This window comes from Caretta caretta, chromosome 1 (assembly GCF_965140235.1).
Source record: "Caretta caretta isolate rCarCar2 chromosome 1, rCarCar1.hap1, whole genome shotgun sequence".
Lineage (NCBI taxonomy): Eukaryota > Metazoa > Chordata > Testudines > Cheloniidae > Caretta > Caretta caretta.
In genome coordinates this window covers 296,895,844-296,918,153 of record NC_134206.1, presented here as the reverse complement: position 1 = coordinate 296,918,153, position 22,310 = coordinate 296,895,844, and the positions used below count along the sequence as shown (strand labels likewise).

Here is a 22,310-nt window from a genome sequence, read left to right as displayed (position 1 = left end):
GACAGACATGCCCTTCCGCCCCCCTTCCCCCAAAACATTGTATTCCACAAGGACAAAGTGTCATTGCCAGTACCCCCTAAAAGTAGTTTCTCCTAACTCAGTGCATCCACCTAGCTGTTTTCTGCCCCAAACCACGTCTCCCACGCAGGCAGGGTCCTGCACTTCCTCACTGATGGCCGTCCACTGGCATTCTACCTCCACAGGACTCGCTCCTTTTGCGCATCACAGAAACTAATTTGTCCATTGCCGACCAATCTGAGGGCCGAGCCCTTTTCCTGCAGTGAATCTCCAAATGGGTCACTGGGTGCATCCCTGAATGCCACACACAATTCAAAATACTGATGGAATGATGGAATGCCTGATGGAATGCCAGTGCACTCTGCCTGCCTCCCGAATGTCTCGTGGCAAGACATCTGTCCTGCAGCAACCTGGTGTTCCATCCACATGTTCATGACCCCCTACACCCTCGCACAAGTAGCAGCTATGGACACTGCTGTAAGCTAAACTGTACCACAGACCTCACTTCCTATTGCATTCTCTCACTAACCCTTGCTTGCTAATCACCCACATATGGAATACATATACAGACCATCACTCGACAATGAAGAGGGGGTTACTTACCAGTAACTGGCGGTTCTTCAAAATGCCTAGTCCCTATTTGTATTCCAATACCTGCCCTCCATCCCCTTTTCTGTGCAGTCCTGGATGCAGCAGTAAGAACAGGACACTAGAGAGGCATGGCCCTGCCTGACCTATTACACCCTCTGCTGTGAGTGCAAAGGGCCACACTGGGCACGTTGGGGTCAACAGACACAGCTAAGAAACACTTCTGGACTCAGGTGCAGGGCAGACATGCGCACCCCCCCATGGAATACAAATAGGGACCACAGGTGTCCAAGTACTTCCAGTTACAGATAAGTAGCCTCTTCAGCCTGTGTATTTGTTCCTGCTTTGTTCTCCCTGAACCTTGACATCGTTCACTCCAATGAGGTGAAAAGAGAAAAGGAGGATTTGTGGCACCTTAGGGCCTAACCAATTTATTTGAGCATAAGCTTTCGTGAGCTACAGCTCACTTGGGTTCTCTACCCCTTATTGCCAGGTGTCAGACGCATAATGCTAGGGTGAAACAAACTTTGTTTCTCCTATTCGTGCACATACTTGCATGCATATTTGCTTATACAAAAAGGCTTTTGTACAGACAAATGTAGTAACAAGGCACCTTATTACTGCACTTATGTATACATAACTAAAATATGCATGCATAAAATAAGCAAGTATAAAACTAGAGCTGAGGCTGGCTGAAAAATTTTGCCTTACACTATTAGGGGCAGGAAATATGAAGAGGTCAATCTTTAAAAATATTCATGTTCTTATAGAGAAACTAGACAACATTGCCTTACATTGCCTTTCTTTTCAACATTGCTTTTCTTATAGAGAAACTAGACAACAAAGCGCATGTAAGCTTTTCTCTGCGAGCAGAAATCCTTTGCATAAGTCTCCAGAGTGTTGTGACATGAACCCTGAAACAAAGAGGCAAGAAAACGCTTCAGGAGTTGCTGAGTTGTAATAAAGGCTATTGTGCCAGACCAGAATCCCTTGGACTACGGGTAAAGCAGCTTCTAGGGCAGGCTTAAGGAATGTTTTCATCCCTTAAATCTGTAAAGATGCCACTTGAAGTTCAGGTCACATGTTGCTCCACTCTGCCCTTGCTTGGGGAGCCAAGTTGGGATACCCGTTTCAGGAGAGCAGTTGACCAGGCTTCAAGCACTTGGCTTTCCTCTCTGGGGTTGTTCTTGTTGGTCCATCTCAAACATGGGCTCTATAAAGATGGCTCTGGATGAGGGAAAAGTGTTTACTCACCTGTCATTGGAGTTTGCCCAGGTATGTTGCCTGTGCAGAGTCACACTCATCCAGGCTTCTTTCCTCCCTTTTTAAAGGCCTTAGCTGGTATTTCAGCAGCAGAAAGGAACTAAAGGTAGCTGTGGAAAGGGTCTATCACTGCACTGAACAGTTGGATTCCCAAGAGAGGATGCATGACCCTGCTGCTTATTGCGTTACATAAGAAAGTTAGACTGGTTTAACTAAGGGCTTTAAATGCTACAGCAGCATAGTTGTTCCAATGTAGCACTTCATTGTAGACACTACCAACGGCAACAGGTGGGGTTTCCCTAACAATGTAGCTAACCTACCTCCTCGAGAGGCGATAGCTAGAGTGATGGAAGAATTCTTGTTGACCTAGCACTGTCTACACTGGGGGTTGGATTGTCTTAACTACAGATTTCGGGTGGTGTGGATTTTTCACTCCTGAGCCACAGTGTTATGCCAACTTAATTTTATAGTTTAGACCAGGCTCTCAGATGCAATTTGAAACAAAGCTTATTACTGAATTAAGAGCCATTTGCCTGATTTAACTAGATTTTAAAGACGTGATTTAAAACCAATGAAATCTTCTGAGTAGGCATTTATTTTAGTTTCAATGCTGTCGTTAAAACCTGTTTCTACTCAATGTTAACCAGGGCAAACCCTGCGAAAAAACAGACTCACATTAAACCAACTTTATGTAGACAAGGCCTTTGTCTTAATTTTCTTGGAACTACAGTTGGAGAATCTAAGCTAGATATTATTTAGAGATTGACTGGCATTGGGGAGGAATAATGGTTATAATTAAGGCACAAAACTAGGAATCAGAAAGTCAGGCTGTTTCCAGTTTTGCTACAGGCTTTCTTGTGTGCTCTTGGGCTAGTAAACTGTATATTTAATCTGTACAACAGCTTCCTGTAAAACAGAATACTGAGGTTAAATTCATTAGTTTAAATAGAAGACTAAGGTTCTTTTTTTTCTTTTACAGGAGTGCATATTTCTCCTAGTTACCTCAGGGCGTTATTCATCCTGGATCCTCTACTTCCCAGCTAGATCATCGTGAATGGCCACCCCTTTTCCTAACGTTACAGCTCCAGTGTGACTCACTGCATTTACAACAGTCGCCTGTCAAAGTCTAATGGACTGTAACTTCATATCCTGGAGCAGTAGCTTACACAGCTTTTCTAGTAGTTTTTCAGATAGAATCAGTGGCTCTTAACCTGTGGTCCATGGAGTCCTTCAGGAGAGGCCACAGAATAAAGCCTGAATAGGAAACAGAGGGCTTGAGGTTCCTTCAACAGTAAAGCCTTGGTCACATAGTCAAGGCAACTGCATGCCCTCCTACAGTGCCCTCATTTGAAAGTACCTCACCACTGCTAAACTGCCCCCTACCAAGGCCACTTTTACACTAGAAAAAGTTATCAACAATTACTAAAGTAGTAGAGTGAAACCTGGCCTTGCTAAAGTAAATGTAAAAACTCCTGAGTCAAGATTTCACCTCCTATACAGACAAGGCAGGTTTGTAGTTTTAATGGGTCAGGTGCCCCTTGCTGGCCACCTACCAGACCGCTGTGAGGGGAAATCAAGCCTCTGGTTCCCTAAGGGAGTCTACCCACTACCTCAATCTTGGAGGTCGTAGGCACACAACTCAGCGTGCAGACCTGCAGTCTAACACACCATTCTAAGAGCTGGAACCTACTATCCAGCTGCGGGCCCCTCTGGGCACAAAGATGAACCTTTAGACTCCTCTGTACTTAAACACACCCTTTCCCAGAACATCACCTGAAAGGTGTGAAACCTTCTTGTTACAGTTAGACACTGGGCAAAAACACTTCATCACTTGTGCATGTCTCCCAAAAGTTAAATACAACAGCTTGTTTACCTAATCATTATAAAGCACAATTAAGTACAGCTGTACAGAAAACAACCATCCTAACTAGAGAGAGTTAGGGATTAGAGAAGGCAAATACAGCAGCATAATTTCCATTTAGTTTTATATGCCTACAAAACAGCAATTCATTTCAGAACTCTCCTGTGACAGACTGTGGTGGGAGATTTAGCCATTTAAATGAAACCTTCTGAGCCAGTATAGTTTAAGACCAAAGACACATTACTTGAAGTTTAGTCAAAAGAATTTATTAGAAAAGATTATGCACTACATAAAACTATTTTTAGAATATTATTTCAGTAGACAGCACTCGAGCCTTAAACACCACAGCATAGACTTTACCCAGCCACTGTGCTCCTGAAGATACATCTTTAGGATGAGACATTCAAGCAGCATGCACAGTGAAACTATTTGAAGGAGTGCGGGGAAACTCCTTGTGATTTGCCTAAATTCACAAAATGTGTAACATTTTCTCGAGGCAATTTAGATAAGATGAATTTGTCTTCTCAACCTTCTCAGCATCAACTGGGCCCAGAGCTCCTGCTGCCACTTTGTATTTTGCATTAGTGCATGTTGGGAAATCCCAACAACTAGGGGTTAACACAGAGTTTCAATAAATATCAACAGGAACACAGCTTTAATACTAGTCGTTTAACAAAAAGATGTTCACAAAGTTAAAGCACATGCCTTCTCATGCAGTCATATTAAAGTAGATCTTGCTGATTTTTCTGGAAAAATATAGGATAGTCTATGTATTAAGGCAATGCATTTTTAATTTAAACACATCCATTTTAATGGACTGCATATTTTCTGATAAATTCTTAAATATTTCAGTTGTAAAAAATAAGGTTTACTGATCACATTCTAATCTACCAGATACTCTTCATTAGGATTTGAAATACAGTGGAGCATCACTATAATAATCACTGCCCCAATTAGAATGTGGTAGTAAGTGGCATCTTGTCTTCCAGACAGGAGCTGTGGAAACAAAAATTAACAAATCCTCCCTTCCCGCCCGCAACATGTTGAAAGCAACCATCCCTACAGCTCTTCACCTCCTACTTCCCTTCAAAAGGACAATTACCTATTTCCTAAAAGGAGCATTATAGTGAGGCTCAACTGTATAGAGTAAAAAGATATAAAAATCATTAAACTCCAAAAATTCACCAGAGGAGGAAAATGCAATAAAAGTAAGTACGCATGGCGTGATTAACCAGGATAGACATAGCAATTTGCTACAAGATTTGTCAAAAAATGCTAACCAATTTTAGCTTAAAATAGATTGAGAGTTCATACAAATTGCTACAACTGTCTAAAACTGAATCACTTTTGAAAGATCTAAAACATGGCTTGACTGTAGAAAATGTATTATACCATCAGTCTCCAATTTACATAAGATTTTGATTTAGGCACACAAAAATAAATATAGCAAGTCAAATGCTTCAGTAAGTCTGCAGAAAGTTAAAATCAAGTGATCAACTGTTTTGTGACAGCATTTAGTTACACACATCTATATCCCTTATTTTATCTTTCATCTCATGGAAGGGAATGGACAAGCATTTGAAAGTCCCCTATCAAAGACGGCTATGTGGATGGTAACATGCCAGAAGGTAAAACGAAGTATATTACACCACATTGCAGGGACTAAGTGTCAGCATGGCACCTTCACACTGTTGAGACCTTTAGTTGGAGCACAAAGGTCCTGGGCTCACAAACAGTATCACCAGAGTGCAGTACTGAGGGACTCACACTGCATTTGTTAATGCTGCCCTTCAAAAGGAAAAGGAAAGCAAGGTCCTGTCTACCGCACCCCTAGTCACTGTCCCGATGAAAGTTAAAAGGAGCTGAATAGGTGCTCTTTCCATAGAGCTGGTAAAAATCTCAAGGTCCTGACAAACATACCCTCTCAGTTTAAAGCAGGTTCTACTCAACATTGCAAGCATTCCGGCAACACACTTAATGGCTCCCACATTTACCTTTAGAATGACTGCAATAAAGAGTTAGGTACAGATAGTCCAAAGTGTTTTGGGAAATATGAAAGCTACCATATGTGACTACATTTTGTATGTCACCTAGGATACCTGTGTGCAGTTTTAGTGACAAGTTTGGTGGTCTATGCTGTATTCCCTTGAAAACTATAGTTCATGTTAATAAAATACCTCAACTAAAATTGGCACAACTGGCAACCTCTGGTCATTAGAGACCCTATAAGACTTAATACAGAAGTCCGTCTTGTTCACTATTGTTAAAGAGCTATAGAAACCCAGTGCTTATATTCCTGAATATCCAACCCTACAGAGTGATAATTTCCTAGGTCCTTTTACCAGATGAGGGAAGAATTAGATATGTACTGTGGTTGCTTAAACCATACCTCTTGGAACTGAATGAAGCCTTCAGTTAATTTCCATAAGAATTAAGCAGATTCGTCCCAACATCTTAAAACAAAAGTCACAAAACAAAAACAAGCAGCATAACCTTTATTTGGTGTTACAATAGAATTACAGCGCCCATGATATTGGGCACTGAATCTTACTGTTTATGTTTAATTTTTTTTTTGTGTGTATCTAAACAGTTCTTCTGTTCAGACATAGCCATGTGTTTTTTTTTGTTTTTTTTTAATATATACACACACTGACCCCTGCAATCAATCTGTCCAGTTAACACTAGAAATATTTGTCAGGGGAATACATTATCTTTATTATAATTAGGGGAAAATCAAAGAGAAAAATCTTACTTTAATATCTTTAACCTGACTGATTACATGTACTGTACATACCTGTTCCAAAACCAATGTACTTAGAAGTTTCTAATTTTACGCACTTCATTATTCAAGTCAAAATGCTGTACATCTGCTAGTATCCACACAATCGTACATTCCTAATAAAAATGCACCCTCCTTTACACCTTTTACTTTCTTTTAAGCATCTTTTTTTGAAAAGGGATAAAGAAGTTGCAGTTAGATCTATAATTATTTAGAACAAAACATATACTACATTGAAAAATAATTTTATCAAAACCAGATTCCAATCAATTGTATAATCTTCAGTTAATGGTTCATGTTGAAATTGCACTTTGCAGATTAATCTGGACCATGTTTTCAGTTCTTTTTCATTTTATTCTCTCTTTCTTTCAGCAGAGACTGCTTCCTCCGGATTTTTCTTCCGTGAATGTTTGTATTTGTCTACATATGCTTTCACTAGATTCGCCACTTTTGCAGAATTGACTTCTCCACTCTTGCTATGACAAACCTACAACAGGAAATATATGTATCACACACACCATTGTCAATGCTTCACAGCTGTCAGTAAAGAGTCACTCACAGATAAATAATGCTTACTTTCACCAAGATGGGCAAAACTTAAATCAGGAAGGCTGTTTTATTAATTTAATAAGGCAATATCTACCTACTCGCCACTGTTATAATTTTGTCTATGGAATGAACAAATGTACCTGATGTTGCAGGGTGCTGAGCACCCTCAACTCATCACCCTTTTTCCAATATTGCTGGGAGGTGGGAGGAGGGCGGAATCAATTAAAATATTAATGTATGTATATTTTTAGACTATTAAAAAGTCATTCCTCAATACAACTTACTTTATCTACTGCTTTCCGCACAATCTCTTTATACTCCTCCTTGGTAATATCTTTATTCTGGTAGAAAGGTTTAATAGCCAGTTTTACCTCTTGTGCTGCTTTTTCTTGAATTAATAATTTCTGTCAAAAGAAAAAGACCTGATTTTTAGGTAAGTATGTGTGCAATTTTTTTTTTTAAACATAAAAAGATTATTTCAAGTTAATTCTAACAATCAAAGTAAGAAAGGCTTTGCAGACTGAAAGTTTCTCTTAAACTAATGCTGTCAGAACCAGGGCCAAAGTTCTGCCCTAATATTTGAACACACAACCAGCTTCGACAGGTGTCAATGAGAACCACACATACCTATCTGGAGCAGAACGTGGCCCTACTAATTAATTACACTTTAAAATATTTTAAAGTACTTACAGAAGTGCAGCTCTAAAAGTATTAATATTTTATTAGATAAAAATTAAGTTAATTTGCTTGTAGTTATAGAGTTTCCATGGAAGTTTAAGGATGACAGCAATAAGTATCCCATACATTAAAAAGGAGGTCGACACATTTGTTCTCTAATTTTTAACACTGTAGATTTATATATATTGCTCTCAACTCTGAACTTGCCTGGTCTTTCTTCGAGCTATCTGCGCTGGCTTCCACCGTAACACTTACTTTGCCTTCTGCAAATTTTACAGCAGCATTAGAGGTTTTGATGTGACTTGATGATGTTGCATTACCAGAACTTGGTCCCTGAACTGTTCCCACATTTCCCAGGACTGCTGTTGGAGCAGGCAAGAGTGGTGCACTCATGTTATTACTTACATGAGGAGCACTAGGAATACCCTGTTTTAAAAAGTTACCAGCAGTTAATACATTATTCTTCAGATATTCAATAACTGTTACTTTCTAGAACTCTCAGCAAGTGTAATAAATGCACGAATACCACAGGTACTTGGGTTTAGCAGCTAATTTCTACATCAGCTGTTGCTATAGCAGTCAGCCACTTTTATATAAAGATTAACACACATAAGAACAAAAACAGTTAATGAAATCCTGAACAAAATAAATGCACCTTACATCATATCATTAAAGTTGCTAGACCCTGGCTCTGGTGGACTTCTACCTACTGGGAAAGAATTCCCAAGAACGGTGCTACAAATGGAAATGGACATGTTCAAATTTAAGTTCTGAAGGCAAGTACTTCCCAGACACTTTTGGCTCTCATAGCCATGTACAGGAATGTGTCTGTTAGGTAAATCAGTTCCTAGACCCCAACACTTTGAAATGCCTACACAAAAATGAGAGCTTAAGCAAGTGCTTGAGCTTAGGTGACAGAATGTTTGTCCATATGTCTGAGAAGGTTTGCTTCTGTGTTTCGCAAGAGATGGAGCTTCTTGTGAACTTCAAGGGTAGCCATAGCTAGTGCTCAGTCAAGACGAGAAGAGATCAAATGACCACTGAAGTCTACACCCGGGGAAAAGCCATTCTGAGATATCAGCAAAAGGCACAATGGACCATTGCTGCTTCCTTGGAATCAGGGAATAACAATGGTGCCAACAGCTCCTATTGGTGCAAATGCTGCCTCTTGCCTGCTGCTCCAAACACTTCTCCCTACAAGCATCACTTATGTACTAGGCAGGTTGAGTCACAGCCAGTTTATATTTATCCAGATTGGGCAGTAGTGAAACTAGAATTTGAGTTCAAATGAAAAGGAGATACAGAGCTGGATATCAACATTACAATGACAAGAATTCAGTTAAAACAATCCTTAACCTTCCTTAGCGGTTTCCAGTTTTTCCTTCCTATTCAGTGTTTATAAGAATGTTGCAGGACTCACACAAGGCAAGTAACTGTGTGACACTACCCTCAAACCCCTCTTTAAAGAAGGAGCAAATCTATTAGAGAGGTATTCCCAAAAGACCCTTCAGGCAACTCAGGGCATGTCTACGCTACAGCATAGACACTTCCTACATTGACAGAAGAGGTTTTTCCATCAACATATTTAATCCATTTCTCCAAAGGGCAATAGCTAGGCTGATGGAAGAATTCAGTCAACACTGTTACACCTACACTGGGGGTTAAATCAACCTAACTGTGATGATTGGGGTGCAACATTTTCACAACCCTAAGCCACATAGCTAGGCTGATCTAATTTAAATGTAGACCAGGCCTCAGTCTCTCATAGTCAATGGCATTACAAGGTGCTAACAGATTCAGGACTCAGCACAGACACCATTCCATAGTGATAGAGAGGGGCAGCACGCAGACATCAGTAGAGTCTCAGTTCCTCAGCATACTTTGGAGCAACACATTTTACTAAATATGTTGGCTTTACAGTCATATTTATTGAGTCACTGGACAATTCCATTAGTGAAGGGTTCACAGAAACACTTCAGCTCTCTCATGCTTCTGGGATTAGAATATTTAATTTCCCAATGTAAAAATCTAGTTTTAAATTGTTTCAGACAGCAGACCTAAACCAAATTAAAATGCAGGCTGATTGTCTGTTATACTAGTATTTTACCATTGTGTCTGCAAAACATTTGAAATGTGTCATGTTCATTCATATAAGTCAGTATTTCCTATGGTTGTTCCCATTTGTTTATGTGATGTTGAGGTTGTGAATATTAATGACTGACAGCAATGGAAAAGGAACATCTTCTAGAACAGTTTCCCAACCTAGGATGCAGAGGAAAGGATGCCAGATTAGTTTGGGGTCACAGGCCAAGGCTGAGGATCAGCACAGACGAGAAAATCTGCAGAACCCCAGATCCACTTCCACACACTGCAAACGTGCTGCTGTGTGTTCTAGTAATGTGTTAGGTAACCTCTTGAAAGCCACCCATTGTTCCTCAGCATTCCTGTGTGGCTCCTAATGTCATGACTGACTGTGGGAGAAGCTCACATGTACAGAGCTGAAGGCTAAGGCAACAGGCCACCAGCCCAAAGGTCACTTCTCTGGAGCACCACAGGAACTACCAACTTTGTGAGGCACAAAGAGATACCCCACTATCTCCAGCAGAACTGAGACTTCTGATGACTGGAGAAATGGGGTAGGGACTACAGCATCAAAGGGGAGGGACAGAGACTAGACAAAATAGGTAAAAAAGCCAAAATAAAAAAAGTAAAAATGATTAGAAGGAAACAAGGATGAAGACATGGAAAAAAAAGGCGAGTGGAAAAGAAAAACAGACACAAGCAACGGCATAAGGAAATGGTGCAAGGGGACATTATAGGGCTGATCCACCCCAAGAGAGGGCTACAACAGAAAGGTTGGGAACCACTGATTTAGAGGACTGTTAAATGAGACAACAAAAGCTTCCTCATACTACAAAATATATAAGCTTTCCTAGAGGATAAAGCCATCACTCTGCTGAAATGGGAAGAATATTCAAAATAATTTAGTATCCAATTTCTAAAAACTACTAGAATTGAAATCTCATGTGTGTATACACAATTTGATAGTGGACAAACTATGAGAAAACTATGCAACATTCCATTCTTGGTTGACATCTCTGGGTGCTACAGAACTATAAATAAAGAGTAAAAATTGTGTATTCTGACGTTTTTAAGTGGTTTCAGAGCCAATCCATTTCGCCATAAATACTTCACTATCACCTTTTTTCAGGGGAAGGAAGAACTGTTACTATATATTTGACAAGTTTTATAGTATGTTAATACAAGATACTCTTGATAGATGTAACACTGCTTAACTATGTTTTGTTTTATGGCTATATTGCTTAGACCTTGATTTCTGAAAAAACATACCTGCAATTGTTTTCCATCTGTTTGTGAAGCAATGTAGCTGACTTGCTGAGATGGTGGGGGAGGAGGTGGAGGTGGAGGTAATCCCTGAGACACATTGGTAGGAGCAGCTACCTGTATGAGAGGTACTCCTGTATGGAGATGCAAGGGCAGCGGGGGATGTATGTTAAATGGATTGTGTTGGATGTTCATAATAGGAGCATGAACACCCACTGGATATGGGAAGATATTCATAGGCTGGTGTTGTGCGTTCACTTGTGGCATTACATTCATTTGTTGCTGCATCATATTTATTGGTAGCTGAGAGCCATCACCTGGTTGGTTTGTTTGGTCTTTGAGGTTTGGATCTATTAAAAGAACAGAATATTTAAAGTACAAAATACATATTTCTATAGAGAACAGAGACGCCCCAAGAAACACCAATTTAGAGGTTTAAGGAGTCACAAAGTTTAGGTTGCTCCGAGAGCCTTTGCTTTGAATTCCCCCACTACTCATTTATACCACAGCTTAAAATTTGTTACATTCAAAGTGCAGGAATGCAACACACATCACCCAAACTGTCACTACTGAAACATAAGCATACATTTGCCCATGTATGCAATTCTGGGCGTCTGATTTGCACAACCATGCTATAGTTATTTCTAATAACTGTTCTATAGTATAAGGATATTTATACTCGGATTGGCTAAGAGTGCTTATTATCCAGACTTCAGGAATATTAACTGTATAGGATAGTGATATGCTCCCTTACTCACAATGGTCACACTTCGTGCCAGAAATAAATAAGTGTTAACTTCAACTTTACTTCCCCCCTTCAACAGAAGGCAATAAATACATTAAAAAAAAATGAAACTGACATATAAGTAGTAAACCCCCAAAAGCTAAGAAGCTGGGACTGTGAAACTGCAGCACTGTTTAAAAATCCATTGGCTCACTTTCCTTCTTTGTACGTAATTGAAATCAGTGGGAACTGCGTCATTGAATTCAAGATCAAGATTTGACCTTTCCTCTTATGCCTCACCCTCCCTACACATGCCTCCTTTTCTATAGGCCAACATGGCTCCGTCTTACTGAGTTTATAATGGAAGAATTTAATCCTCTACCTCCAAATTCAGTTAACAACAAAAATACACTGGGCTATTTTGAAGAGGATTTTATGGACATGTAGGAAATAGGGATTAGGAATAGAGATGGAGAAAGAAAAAAATGGGTGAAGAAACAGGGACGAGAGCAAAGGTAGGAATTTTTTTGTAAGTTTTATGTAACATCCCATTTGTGTTCTGTAGCTTACATTTTTAATTCACATATTTCATAACAATTTCAGAGTATCAGTAACTTGAGGGAGCTTTCCACTAATTCAGAATTAACCTCATCCTGAGCTAATAACTCCTCAGCCTTCTACTTCATAGTTTATTCAGCCCAGAATATTTTTATGAACTTAACAAGAAACAGTGAAAATGATATTACAGTCCCATTGGGTGGGGATGTTCACTGTAACAAATATGGAAAAGAGTAATACTTATATAAAATGTTTTATTTACTCCTAGTTCTCTGAATGCCCTTTGATATTACTGTAGTTGTGTATATCTGAAAAAATTATCTTCTGTACAAATGAGGACTTCTTTGTCTGTTTGCTCTTGTAATTAAATAATAATCCTATGTTTATTGCAACAGTCTGTGCACAGTGATAATTGTGATGTCAAAATCTAAAGGATCAAGATGGGGTAAACAAGGACTCCCTTTAGGTCAGTCAAGAGCCATCTGCTAATTAGTAAGAGCATGAGACATTTTTGGATTTATAAATACTTTATAACATGAAAGCCAGTTTCACTCTAAAAATGCTGACTGCTACATTATAGTTAGCGCAATCAAGTTAACACATGATCAAATCTATAATTTGTATACGTTTTCATTGGTAACTATTAAGTCTTCCTTGAAGAAATCACCCTTTAAAAAAAAGGCAGTAAGTAGTTCATTACATTTCTCTCCTGTTCATTCTGTACCAACAATACCACAGTGTGTGTAAACTCAAATGAGCAAAACATATACATGGATGTTTTTTCTTTTTCTTGAGGAACATATTTGGTTGGTTGCACCCTAGTCCCGAAGACTCAAAGTCCAGTTCTTAATTTATTGAACATCCAGCCCAAGAGTGTTTGTAGCATACAAACAGGGGTGAAGAAAAAAAGGCCTCCCTTCATAGTAGGCTTTGCCAATTTTGTTTGTTGTGTGACTACTAGTTAGCCTTTGCTGCACAGAACAGTAAAGTGACAGTGTCAAATTCATACAGGATTTGTAGTATTCTTAAAAAAAGGGGGGGGGGGCATTTTCTCCATTTAAATACTATGAAAATCAGATAAAAATGAATACCTTGCTCAGATGTCTCATCTTCTTGCCTCATCCATCCAGACTGTGGACTTGAGGAATTTCTCCCTCTTCTTGAATAATAGTTTTGTACATCTGCAGGTAAAGTCTTTCTTACAGCCCAACTAGATGCAGATGTCCACCCAGACCTATCAGCAGGCGTATCAAAAGAAAAATCTTGTTCACTCTTACGCCTGTATGGTTGATGTTCTGGGAACCTTGCAGTCTCATTCCCGGAACTATTTGAGTTTCCTGAGAGGGGTTTTCTATTTTGCCATTGGTTTTCGTTCTGGTCTCCATACATAAAACCGCCTCTGCCACGGCCACCTCTGTTACGGCTGCCTCTGCCACGATTTGAAATCCAACCTGAACCAAAGTTTTTATTCCAAGAATGTCCTGAATTATCATGTCTATTTTCTTCCCATTGTGGATCTTTAAATTTGTCTCTCTCTCTGCTCCTAGTTTCGGGAACAGAATTTATCCTTTCCATTACCCAGTCTGGACAATCATTCTTATGCTTTTCAGAAGAACATTGCTCATCAGTACTTTTGTCTGTATGGTCTTTTTCTTTTTGCAGATTTTCATTCTGTTTCTCCTGTTCACTTCTTTTGTATCTATCATTTCCTCTGGGACTTCTCCAGCTGTCATTTGTCCATCTCTCTTTCCACCGAGGAGAGTGACCATCTCTCTCATTCCTAATGAATGAAGGACCCTTACTTCTTGTTCTTGATCTGGATCTTGATCTAGATCGTGACCGGGATCTTGACCATCTCCTATTTCTTCTCTCTCTGTCATGATCTCTCCTTTGTCCATCTCTATCACTATCCCTGTCTTTGCTTTGAGACCTAGATTTTTGCCTTGGAGAGGAATCTTTAACTCTTGACCGAGAAGGAGATCTTCTGCCTTCCCTATCCGTCTCCCTTTTAGGAGACCGAGATGGTGTTTTCCTGCCCCCTCTGACAGTCTCTCTTTTTGGAGACCGAGAAGGAGATCGCCTGCCCTCCGTGGCAGTTTCCCTTTCGGGTGACTGAGACCAACTGCCCTCCTTGACAGTCTCCCTTTTGGGAGATGGTGACTGAGATTTCCCACCCTCTCTCCTGGAAGGAGACCAAGTTGTTGATGGAGAGTGAAATCTAGACCTTCTAGTTCGAGGTTTTTTATCTTTTTTAAATTCTGTTGAGCATTCTGTTTCCTGAGAAGAAGCTTCATCTTTTTTGTCAGAAAGACCTGAGTGTGATACACAGTTTTCGGAATCTTGCTGCAATGAGCTTGCCTCCTCTTGTTTTATACTATCAACCGGTGGTGGCTGTTCAATTTGAGATTCAGTCTGGTCACTGCAAAATGAGTCACATTCCATTGGTATCATTTCACTGTTATCCTCACTAAAATGTTTATTAGATTGTTCAACATTCACCTTGAGTAACTCTGTAGTTTTGGCCTCTTCACATACAGGTATGGGCTCCTCTTCGAAAGACTGGTCCAATTTGTTAATGTCTAGAGAAACATTATTTATTAATACAGCTGTTTCAGTATCTTGAACAGTTTGTATGTTCTCAATATCTTCAGTGTTACAATTTGCTGACTGTTCTTTGTCCTCAGAATCATCAATTTCTAAGGATTCTGGATGCTCACTCAATTCATTTCTGGGGCTATCTAAAGATGGATCTACTTTTGCCACAGATTCTGGATACTCAGACGATTCATCTTGGGGATTATCTAATGTCTGATCTACTTTTGTAGATGTTACTGAATCCTCAAGTAATTGATCTCTGTGACTAGCCACTGGTTGTTCTATTTGTTCAGGAATATTTTCACAGACATCTTTACTTTCAAAATCTGTAACATTTTTATTAACATCTTTTATTTCACATTTCTGAGTCTCTAAGGTTAACACAGGAGGTTCTTGGATATAAGAACCTGAATCTGAATTTTCTAGGGTATCCTGTTCTTTGTCACAGTCTCTTGTAAGATCCTCACTCTCTACATGTTCACTGCAGCTTTCCAAGCCATTAGCAGACTCTGTTTCTGCATTATTTTTGTGCATAAGGCAAGAGTTACTACTTTCAATATCCGACAGGTGGTCTTTATCTAATATTGGATGTGTATCAGACTCCGCAGCTTCGTCATCTTCCACTGAATCACTGGATGATTTTTCAGAACGCAGAGAACTTCTAAGTTTCTTTTTAACCAAAGGTACCTGCTGTTTAACTCCTCTTTTAGACTTTCGTTTTGAGAGTGGTTTTTCTGATTCTGCAGAAGGAACATTTATAGTTGAGTTATCATCATTGGGGGCATCACATCCAGAATTACTTGATCTTGGTGAGCTGCGAGATTGAGTCATAGTCTCAGGTTTTCTGTTCCGTGCAGATCTTCTAGGAGTAGTATTCGCAGTCTTCTTTCTTGTTCCTCTAGTACCAGATGTGCCAGAGGCTTGTTTTTTCTCCTCTCCTTCCTGTGTACATGCAACAGCATATCTCTTTCCTGAAGGATCTAATATAAAAAAGTAAATTTAGTAAATATATTAATTAAATGTAATGTGAATGCAAACGTGGTATTTTAAGTTTAATGAACAACAGATATTGATGTGTAGCACAATATAAATTTTGGGCTAAGATACCTGCAGGGCTAAAATCTAGCATTTTGTCCAATTTATACTGTTTCTTCAAAAGGAGAAATAGACTAAAACTATAACATTTTGGAGATGTACTGGCAAGGCTCCCTGGTAGCAATTGCATTCAAAAACAAAACAAGCAACCATGTTTCACCACAGTGAGTCTTACTATTACCATTTGAAGAGTTAGAATGAATGCCATTTAAAAAAAAGGTACTGTTCACCACCTATAGTGGCTAATTTACAGCAGAATTTGCCAGTTCAAGCATAAGACTTATTGCAGCTCCAGAGTGCTAACGTTCAATGCTGCTGCAAGATGCATTTTTTAAATGGGCATCAATGCAACTGTGAATTACCACATGAAAAGTGGTTAATTAACAAATGTAAATAATAGCGTAACTCCTAATAAAATCTTAAATTCACAGTTTATAAATAGGACTCTAATTTCACTTTGCCATGGAGCATCCAAACTCTGTTGCAAGGCTCCCTGAATTCTGCAGCACTACAGTGACTAACAGTGGACAACAAATTCTGCAGCAGCTTCTGGCAAATTTAAAAATGAAGTAATATGAAAAATATTATAAGAAGCACAGTACCCTTTTTGTTGGTATGATACTATATTCCCTTTACTCTGCATTGCCCATAATTTTGAATTTTCAACGTGCCACATATTTTTGTACTGGCATTGCCTAAAAGTTGTCATAACAAAGTGGAGGTTTTGGTAGCTGGAAAAGGGACAGTGGGGACTTCTAACACCCAGGAAAGCATGCGGGGTGGTAGGCACATTTGCTTTTTTGCTACAATGATCAGCAGTGAAACCATTAACAATATAGGTGGGTGTCCTAACCACCTGACTATTGGATCTTCTCTCTCCCCTGAAATTCCATCCTGGACCTGAAAGCCCTTTCCACAGGAAAAGTTTTGGTTTCCACAAATTGGCAATTTCTAACCAACAAACTATTTAAAAAAATTCCTGACAGCTCCACAATAAGAATATCCTGAATTATTTTCAGTTTGAACTAAAGCACCTCTTTTAGAAAAAAAATTTGATTTAAAATATTTCCAGTGACAGAATCTGCCACAAGAGGTGACAAGTTGTGACAGGTGACTACTATAAGGAATATGTGTTTAAGATGAAGAGGAAACCAAATGGATATTAAATGGAGATCCCAAACTCTTAGAAGGAATGCCAAGTGACTAAAGCTATTTGAAATGATATCACCAAGCAAGCAGTCTCTATATAAAAATGTTGTAAAAACCTCACATCTGTAAATTATTATAATACCCAAAGTTTATAGCATAGACCCAGGCCTAAGAAAGTCTTCAAGCAGAACTCACATCCTGAATGGTGAAAACCTGGATTAGGTCCGACAATGTTTTCTTTAAGGTCTTGTCTTGATGAGGTTGCTCTGTAAATTTCAATTCTCCCAATTCAGCATGCATTAAACCCTACACTGCCTTGTTCACATTAGACTATTAAAATGTGTTAGCTAAGAACATCTTTAAATTCTAGTTCAGACAAGGCATAGGTATATATAAATGAACATCTCGTGGGTGTCCGTCCAAGCTCCCTTTTCAAGTCAGTGAAATACTTGTAAATACTAAATTGAATTCTAATAAAGAGAACAAATGAATAGGCATGATAAAAAAAACAGATTTTTTAATTTTAAAATGGTGTGAAAATTATTTCCTCTTATTTCCCTGGCAAGACCCGAACTCAGTGTTTTGTGCTTCTTCTAGCGGGCAATGTGAAAGATTTTAGTTCCCTGTCTTGCATTAGGTATATGCAGTGTCAACAACACTTGAAGAGTTGCTAGCGTTATCAACCCTAATTAGGCCCAATATGAATAACAATTTGGGACCTGTTTAAATAAAATAATGTTCAATATTTTATTTCATTAACTTTTCAAATAAAAAATGTATACACTTCTACTTTTGGTGCAGTCTAATCGAGAAGCCCGTCACTTCAGGGGAGAAGTCTAGCTCTCCCGCATTCCATTGCAGCGGATTCCCATCAACCTAGCTCCATGTTTCCAGCTCCATTGCAGCTGGAATCATGCACTTTCCTATGCCACATCTCAATCACTGAAGGGCAGTCCCTAAGCATCCTGAGAAGAGCCCTTTTCTTAATTGCTGACCCCACCTTCAATTAAGAGGATCAAGTTCCTAAGTCAAATATCTGCAACCACAAAATAGGACCAGCCCCAAAGAGAGGAAGTGTATGAAAGTTAACCAATTTTTCAAGTTATATTTAAATGTACTCACCTCCCCCAATTTTAAAAGTAGAATCAATAATAAAGCTTTTACGTTTCTCCCGAATTTCTCTCTACTGGCTCCAATTTCTGTCTGAGTTTAATTTAAAGCACATTAAGGGCTTGGCTGTATGGCGAAATTGACCAACACAGCTATAGCAGAATAACTATAAAACTGTAGCTATCCTGGTATAACTCCCAGGTGTGGACAAACCTTAAGTTTCTACCCCCTTTAAGGTGAAGAAAGCCTTTAAAATATGAACTACTGAAATGCGCTCCTGAATCTGCAGATGGAGTGAAACAATAGCTTTGAGGGACATTATACAGCTTTAATAATTGCAAAGTTGACACCCAGTTGAAAATGGTTATAATTTAAATGTCAATATTAACTATTTAGTCACTGAGAATTTTAGCGGCGGCATCCAGCTAACATGTTCTCCTATCACTACTGGATGCAGGATAGGAACATGGACAGGAGTGAGGGGAAAGAGAGCCAGTTAACTTGCACTACTAAACAGTGGAGCCCTGACGAGTCAATTTTTCCCTCCCCCCACCCAAGAGAGGGGTAAAGTTTTTGCTTGCTACAATTTTGTACTTTTACTGCTGGAGCTGTTCTCACCCCCTCCTCTTGTCCCTTGGTACCTGTTTCCCTGCTTTTGCCGCTAGCATTGAAGACCCAAAGTCTCTCTCTGCTTGCCCAGCACTTCGCTCTGAGGCAATACTGCTTCAAAGAGGTTTTGATGATAGTTCCGCTGTCTCTGAAAGCTCTGCTTCCCACATCTCAAAGCTGTGCAGGTTATGGGGAGGAGGAAGATCTCCGTTCTAACTGGGTTTGAGGGCAGAAGGGACTAGAGCAGGGACTAGATGGCAGTTACCGCAGCAGGAGGGAGAGTATGCTCCTTCACTGCTGCCCCAGCCCCAAATTCCTACTTAAAGATCAAAACAATTCTGCCAGTTTTTCCCCCTCACCTTTTGGTGATGGCTGTGCCCCACCAATTAAATACTAATCTAAACCACTCCTCTTGCTCCTGTACAAGATTGCTTCCTTCACAACATTTAATAGAGCACTGACAGTCTAGGTTGTTAAATAATATATAAACATATCAGCAAAGCTGCTATCCATCCTTTCGACAAGTTTGATAAGGTTACAAGAGTAAATATAAGATTCATATAATTTTGATATACAGAAGAAATTTTATATAGAAAACATTTTGCTCTTCACTAAATGAAGAAAACAAGTGTTTTATGTAACTGACCAATTATTTGGAAACTGGCACAACAGTTTACCTCCTAAATTTTAACCTTGAAAATTGATTATGAAAATATCTGGGTTTGAAGCTTACTAATTGTACTGCATCTGATTACAATTTTTCTTTATAACTGAACACTTCATCTAATTTAGAGAATCATAGTGGGACAACAGTTTATATGAACTATAAATAAAACTTACAAAAAAAAAAGTTTACCAAAATTTTCCAAAGGCGTGGTATATGTTGGAAAAACAGTCCCTGGCATTACACTGGAAGCAAGAAGAAAGGTTTCCGCTTCAGCTTCACAAAACACGAAGGGACTTCTGTAATATTAAAAAACAATGAAGCAATGAAAAAGGTACAATGGTTTATGAAGAACTTTAGAAAAATAAGATATAACAATGTCATTTAATGTACTAAGCATGTAATATCATGTTTCACCATGCTGACAAATGAAACATTATACTTAGGACTGCCTCATAGCTAGTGATACAGAGAGTCAAAGCTGATGAGTAGGCTTTCTTTCCCAGAAAGATGTATTCTTCAGGAGTCCTTATTCATTGACAAAAGCCAAACTAACTCACTCCCTACAATCCTTTAGATGAAATCAGACATGACATAACCTGAAGCAAGGTTTCAGTAGAAAAATCCAGAGTCCTGCTGTAGGCCCTCACAGTCAGTCCAATAATAATCTCCCCTCCATTGGCTAAGCAGAAGAAATACTACTAAGAGAATCCATCTCCGGCTGGAGCACAGTGAAGGGATGAGAGATTCCTTCTCCCTCAGACACAGAAGTTCTGGAAAAAGAGTATGGGGAGTGAAGAGTTATCATTTTCTCCAGAAATGTTTCTTTTATGGATGTAGGGAAGAACCAGGAGTTTCCACCACAGATGTAAGAAATCCAGTGTGCCATATCATGTTATATGGAGAGTAAGTTGGTTTGCTGCGGTCAGGGGAAGTTAACAAATACTGGTATATTCACTAATATGGAGAACATATGGACATAACAAGATGGGTTTTGCTTGGGCAGGGCAGAGTTGTTGGAGGGTGGGGTATCAAAACCCAAAACACACCATCCACTGATCTATCTTTTTAAATTTCTGTATCACTCTGAAATTAGAACCTAAACACCTCATATCAGCAAAGGAAAACTATTCTAAAAATAGAAAGGGAAGTGGTGACATCATCAAGGATCTTGTTATTAGGAAACTATAAGAAAGTTACAGAACTGCCTAGAAATCTAGAGGGGAAGAAAAGTGGGTAAAGTTACTGGTGACTGGGGAAAGTGGTGTGGCTAGCCTACAGAGTCAACTGTCATCGGGTGCTGAAGACAAGGTGGATTTATGAATTTTAACAGAGCTAAGATGACTAGAAACCAGATACTTCTAGAAAGTAAACAGGATATCTGACAACATGGTTCAACATAAAAGCTGGCTAGTTCATCTTTTTTTTTTCCCTTCACACGGTTGATTTCACTAGATCATTTCTAGTTTTACCTGTAGTAAATGTGAAATCTGCTGATTAACACCGCAAGTGAAGATTAGGGAAATGATTACTAAACACCTATGTAAGATTTCTCATTCAATATGCCTAGAGCTGAAGTAAGTAGTAGGAAATAATTCACTGAATGAACTGAAGTAATTAAAACTGTTTTTCCACACTAAAACAAACACTGTCAGAACGAGATAAGTAGTAAAACAAAGAATTCATGCTCATTTCATATGGGTTTTTTTGGATTCTTCAACATCAAGCACGACTTTGAATTAAACTTTCTAATGAAATTGAAAAGCAGAACAAAGGTGAGTTTGAGGATTCTGTAAATGACATTTTTGATACTATCATGATTCTCAGCACATGAAGTAAACATCTAAATTATAATGGTTAAGTTAAATGTTGTTCCAAGACTTCCAGCAGGTTTACAACATAAGATTTATCAGGAGCTGTCTTTTCTTGTTAAAAACAAAAAGAATAGCAAATATCAATCAATAAGACTTTTCAACAAACGACAGGCTTAAATTCAACTTGACAAAAAAGTTGCAATCTTGTGATACGCAAACAAAATAGCCCTCTACATAGCAAATAAGTAATTTAAAGAAATGATAGAAGTATTTTTCCCTGAGTTTACTCCACCAGACAGAATAACTCTTAAGTATAGCACTAGAAGTTGCAAGAGAAAAAATACAGGAAAACAAGAAAAACTATAATAATCAACACTGATATTAATGCAAGGTATTGAGTTAGTCCTTGTGTCTGATTAACAGTTACACTCATCTGTTGAGGGATTTCATTTTATTCTTAATTATGTTGATTCTGTTTTCAATTTAAACAGCAGAAAAATGGTCCAAACTGCTGATTATGTATGTCATCTAAGCACACAGAAGGAAGTTTAAGAAATCTCTCCCATTTGCTCAGAAAACAAAGAATTGAAAGACAGAAAAAAAAAAGATGAGAGAACTCCTCATGCAATTATTTTGAAAATTTATGATGAATGTGTGTTCAGCACTGTCTTTTTGATAAAGTAGTAACACTTACCACACTCGTAAAACACATCTGAAGTCCAAAAATAAGACTTCTGCAACAACTATCACCCTATTTGGCTGTTAGAAAATGAAAGACTGATGCTCCATCTTCCCATTTGCAATCACATTCAGTTGAGCTCTCAGGAAAATTGTATCTCTACCTTTGCATAGAACTACCAAGGGCGTGTGAAAATTCGATCAAAGTCCTCTATTGCTCAATGCAAAAAACC

The 22,310-nt window shown here is 38.8% G+C and overlaps 1 protein-coding gene across 3 annotated transcripts in view; it reads right to left on the bottom strand.

Annotated features, from left to right (window-relative positions):
• Window positions 1-3,974: 3,974 nt before the first annotated feature.
• The window catches only part of SCAF11 (SR-related CTD associated factor 11), a 71,236-nt gene continuing 52,900 nt past the window's right edge, over window positions 3,975-22,310 (bottom strand). For 2 of the 3 annotated variants that reach the window (XM_048835979.2, XM_075124389.1), the window contains 6 exons: window positions 19,778-19,884; window positions 13,455-15,938; window positions 11,088-11,431; window positions 7,944-8,162; window positions 7,343-7,462; window positions 3,975-6,996 (listed from right to left, as the gene is read on the bottom strand). In XM_048835979.2, coding sequence (XP_048691936.2) covers window positions 6,862-6,996; window positions 7,343-7,462; window positions 7,944-8,162; window positions 11,088-11,431; window positions 13,455-15,938; window positions 19,778-19,884 — 3,409 coding nt within the window. In that variant the 3' untranslated portion in view covers window positions 3,975-6,861. The remainder of the gene's footprint in view (window positions 6,997-7,342; window positions 7,463-7,943; window positions 8,163-11,087; window positions 11,432-13,454; window positions 15,939-19,777; window positions 19,885-22,310) is intronic. The other variant, XM_048835984.2, reaches the window with a different exon arrangement.